Source organism: Morus notabilis, unplaced genomic scaffold (genome assembly GCF_000414095.1).
Source record: "Morus notabilis unplaced genomic scaffold, ASM41409v2 Scaffold99, whole genome shotgun sequence".
Classification (NCBI taxonomy): Eukaryota; Viridiplantae; Streptophyta; class Magnoliopsida; order Rosales; family Moraceae; genus Morus; species Morus notabilis.
The window spans coordinates 632,660-637,582 of NW_010362482.1; the positions used below are offsets into that span (position 1 = coordinate 632,660).

The 4,923-nt window shown below is 41.5% G+C and overlaps 1 protein-coding gene across 1 annotated transcript in view; it reads right to left on the reverse strand.

Moving 5' to 3' along the window:
• Positions 1–454: 454 nt before the first annotated feature.
• LOC112092313 (protein SIEVE ELEMENT OCCLUSION B-like) overlaps positions 455–4,923 on the reverse strand; it is a 12,194-nt gene continuing 7,725 nt past the window's right edge. Inside the window, exon 8 of the mRNA XM_024168227.1 lies at positions 455–947. Coding sequence (XP_024023995.1) covers positions 455–947 — 493 coding nt within the window. The remainder of the gene's footprint in view (positions 948–4,923) is intronic.

The following is a 4,923-nucleotide window of genomic DNA, read 5'->3' on the forward strand; positions in this document are numbered from 1 at the left end:
CAAAACTTAAATGATGTCATTGTGGTATATTTTGTAATAGTTTTAGTACTTATGGTAAAAGTCAATCCAACCTTAAAAATCATGAAACATTACCTAAATATCTCAAGAATATTGAATGGTATCATACTATTTGGAATTGAATATTAAACAATGTTAATCCGATTTAAGGACTCATCCATATATGTGTGTATCAATGCAGCAAAGATAATATATTCACCAGATAATACGAAGTAATGCAAGAAAAGCGGCAAACCTTTATTATTATAAATAGCTGCAAACTCCCACAGTAGTAGCGGAAGTAATACATTATTCTTAGCCAAAATAAATAAATAAAAAACATTGGAAATACATAGTAGAATTCACATCACAAAAACAACAAATCACTTTCTCAATTCTTTTATTTATGATAATATCCCTCGTCTCAAGAAGTCACCACATAACTATAAGGTTCTGTTCAATCGAGGCTGCAACGGAACATAGTGAACCTTTCCATCAAGCGGCCACACTCAGCGCATGCAACGGTGAAAGGCATGGCTCCGGTGGCCGGCAAGATGAGGCTGGTGCAGTGATGCGGTGCATCGAGGTTGATCTTGCGGAGATACTCGTCCAAAGCTGGCAAGAAACCGATTTCAGTCTCCCTCATCCTCCACCGGCCGTGCTCGGCCAAGGCCTTGGACACGTGCTCCCCGTTGCCCTTCACCATCTCGCCAAATCCCCGACTGAACACCGCAAATCCTTGGCTGCTTGAGCCGTAGCTCAGCATGGCGATGATGCCTCGCATTATGAGGTCGTCCTTCACGTTCTCGGGATTGGTAAACTGTCCTTTGGAGTTCCACATGTTTTCCAAGCGAACCCAAAAGTACCAAATGAGGTTCCAGTCTAGGGTTCTACTCAGAGTCTCTGTGACGATGTGGTCGATAATGTTCTTGGTGTTCCTCTCCTTAGATTTGTTCTTCCCAACGTAGAGCAACTCCAGAGTAATCCCAGATTGCCGTGCTCAGCCAAGGCCTTGGACATGTGCTCCCCGTTGCCCTTCACCATCTCGCCAAATCCCCGGCGCTGAACACCGCAAAGCCTTGGCTGCTCGAGCCGTAGCTCTGCATGGCGATGATGCCTCGCATTATGAGGTCGTCCTTCACATTCTCGGGATTGGTAAACTGTCCTTTGGAGTTCCACGTGTTTTCCAAGCGAACCCAAAAGTACCAAATGAGGTTCCAGTCTAGGGTTCTACTCAGAGTCTTTGTGACGATGTGGTCGATAATGTTCTTGGTGATCCTCTCCTTAGATTTGTTCATCCCAACGTAGAGCAACTCCAGAGTAATCCCAGATTCTCGCGCAACATCTTTTACGGATCCATTCAATGTCGTCCCCTCCATATAAGCAAATGTATCTCCCTTCATTAATCTGAAATTAACAAAGATTTTACGTTCTGTACAATACATATAGTGCAATTTTGGTTTTTTAAAAAAAAACTAAATAAATCACTAATAGTTGAGATAAAGTTGGAGACACCGGTGGCGTCTAACACCTGTACTAATAAAAAGTTGAATCATATTTCATTAAAAGTTGAATCGTTTTTTATTATTTGTGGTGCTCAACAGTACTCTCTAGGTTTTTTCATTGTAATACTCGCACATTTAGTAAAATCATGCAGTATAATAAATATGTATGTGTGTAGTAGCCGAAGCAACAGCCAACAGGTAGTGCATGGTTCTCACAAAAAGCCAAAGGCAATACATAAGTAGGACATATATATGATCACTTCACAAAAACAACAAATTAAACCATCTCATTTTCTTTTTATTTAATTATGATAGAGATAAGGCGCCATAGCAATTTGCTCGATATCAGTCAAGGCAGCAGCGGAACATGGTGTACTTCTCCATCAAGCGTCCACACTCGGCGCACGACACGGTATCCGGCATGGCCCCGGTGCCCGGCAAGATGAGGCTGGTGCAGTGATGCGGCGCGTCGAGGTGGATCTTGCGGAGGTACTCGTTGAGCGCAGGCACGAAACTGATCTCGGTCTCCCTCTTCCTCCACCGGCCGTGCTCGGCCAAGCCCTTGAACATGTGCTCCCCGTTGCCCTTCGCCATCTCGCCGAATCCACGGCTGATCACCGCGAACCCTTGGTCGCTGGAGCCGTAGCTGAGCATGGCGATGATGCCTTGCATGATGAGGTCGTTCTTCACGTTCTCGGGATTGGCGAACTGTCCCTTGGAGTTCCACATGCTCTCCAAGCGGAGCCAGAAGTACCAAATAAGGTTCCAGTCAAGACTTCTGCTCAGATTTTCATTGGTGATAAGGTCAATGATGTTCTTGGTGATCCTCTCCTTTCCCTTGTTCTTCCCCACGTAGAGTAATTCCAGAGTGATCCCAGATTCCCGTGCGACATCTTTTGCGATCCTTGTGAATTTCCTGATCCACTCCATGTCCTCCCCTCCGTACAAGCAAATGTATCTTCCTTCGTTAATCTGAAAATTAAAAAAATAAATTTAAGTTTAGTGCAATATGTATATATATAATAGATTGTAATAAATACTAGGATGTGATTTGTGAATGTAATATTTTAAAGCACATATAAGTAGTAAAAATAAGAAAATTTTCAACATTTGAATGAAGACATACGTCTCACTCAGTTACACGTAGCTTAATCAAATTTCTGATCCGCTCATATAAATTTTACAAATTTACTCGAAAAATATGAGAAAGTGGATAAATATTAGATTTGGCACCATGAAGACACAAATACAAACATTTACGTACCCATGAAATCATATTTGGCTCAAGGTTGTCGGCGAGAAGGTCAATGGTCCAGTTCGTTTCCTCCCAAAGCAATTTCTCTCTGTTGGCAGTGAAAGGGTACGATAAGCTTCCCCAGATACACATCATGTGGATAGCATTGTGGTGAACAATTCTTCCTTGAGTGTCCATAACCACAAGCAGAGGCTTCTTGGAGAAGTTCCACTTCTCTCTGAAGAACCTGCGGACCACCGCTGACACCACCGAAGGATGGTGCACCGAGTGCCATTCCATCTGGTCTCTTAGGGTCTCGAACAGCCTGTACTTTTCGTCGGTCCAGATATCCGCGACCGGGACCCAAACTACCTCGTACTGACTCTCGGACCTTGTCAGGTTGTGTTTCTTCTCGGAGTACATTTGTTGTAAGATCGCATATTCAGCTGTACCTGAGAGTTCGGGGTCTATTGCGGTGATGAATAGAGCTACAACCTTTCTTCTCAGTTCCTCAATCGTAACCTGGTTTTCAATGAGATAGCAAGAGATTATTGTTTTGCCAGCTAATAAAATCAGACTTCTAAAAATCATGATCATGAGATATAATATATCACCTTTCTTCTGTTGAAGCAATCGTAGATTGCTGGAGTTGGATCATCCTTGAACAAAACCCTAAGAGGCCTCGAGTTGTCAATGTGAGATGTTGTAAAAGTGCGTACAATCATCTCATAAGCTTCTTCTTCTTTCTTCCTCTCTGAATCAGACAATTTATAGTATTTCGCATCATTTAGTTATAGGCGTATAATGGAGATCAATACGACACATGCTTAATTATTATATTTAAATAGCTAGGACTCACCAATGAATTCATAACAGCGTTTTATTATGTCCGCAAGATGCCCTTTGATGTTGTTGAGCTTATGGGAAAGGGATGATAGCTCCCATGTTTCGGTTAAGTAACTGAAAAGACAAGTCAATAGTTAGTAAATTATTTACTAGTAAAATTCAAGAACTGATAAGGTATATACGTACTCAATGCCCATGCCAGTGAGGGCCAAGATTTGTGTAGCGGCGACCACAATGCTCCGGATGCTCCAGTAAACAGCGGTCGGGATGTGTTGAATGGCGGCTAAAATTTCAGGGGATTCGGCAGTGAAGTAGACTCGAGGAATGTCATAGAACTCCACAATTTTCTTGGTCACATCAGTTATTTCGTTGATGAGAGAGTAGAGTTCATTGAGCTTCGGTCTCAGGTCCGCGGCGTGCTCCAATATCTCCGGCAGTTGCTTGAGGAGAGCGATGGACTTCGCGAGTGGGCTGGTGGAGTAAAGCTGAAGGACAATCCGAAACTCACCAAAGGTCACTGCAAATGAAGTCAAGGCCAACACCGCCTTTGATTCCCAGCTGTAGTGTTTGATCAAACGCAATATGTCCATTACTATTGTGTGCACATCCACTCCAGTCGAGCACTTGCTGAATATCTGTTACATTTAGATCGAATATTAAGAGTCAATGAATAGTGCTAAGGACTTAATCTGGGGGTGAAGATCAAATAAATATCATTTGATAAATTAATATTTGCTTGTTTGGGAGCGCTTTCAGTATGGTTTTCGTTTGAGTATGGAAATGAAAAGGAAAATCTCTTGGGTATTCATGTGTTGGACCCGTTTTAATATCATGTGTTTAGCCATTTTTTTTTATAGAGATTGTTTTTAGTGCCAACAAAATCTTTTTATGTCTAGCATTTAAAAAACAAATATCTGTGACTAGTCAGGTTTTTGTTTTTAAATGTGGTGATAAAATTGGATGCGACACAAGTTTTTAATTTTTTTTTCCTTATTTTTTTCACACTGAAACTCGTTGTCGCTGTATTAAGATCACAACTGACAAGACTTTTCTGTGACTAATTCGCGAAAGTTTTCTCTTTCGGTCACAACCTTTTTCTTTAGTGATATTTATAGCGCCATGTCGTTTGTAATATTACCTCACAGGAAATTGCACTGGTAATCCTGGATGGAATTTCCACAAAGTCCTGGAGGCTACCTGCGGAATACAGGACCTTCTCATCTGCAGTATTATCTCTTTCCTGTAACCCAAGAGCAGTAAACATCATCATATTAGTTAAGTATATATAATCATGTACATATATGTATAAATATATTATAAGTGGATGAACAATAACTAGTT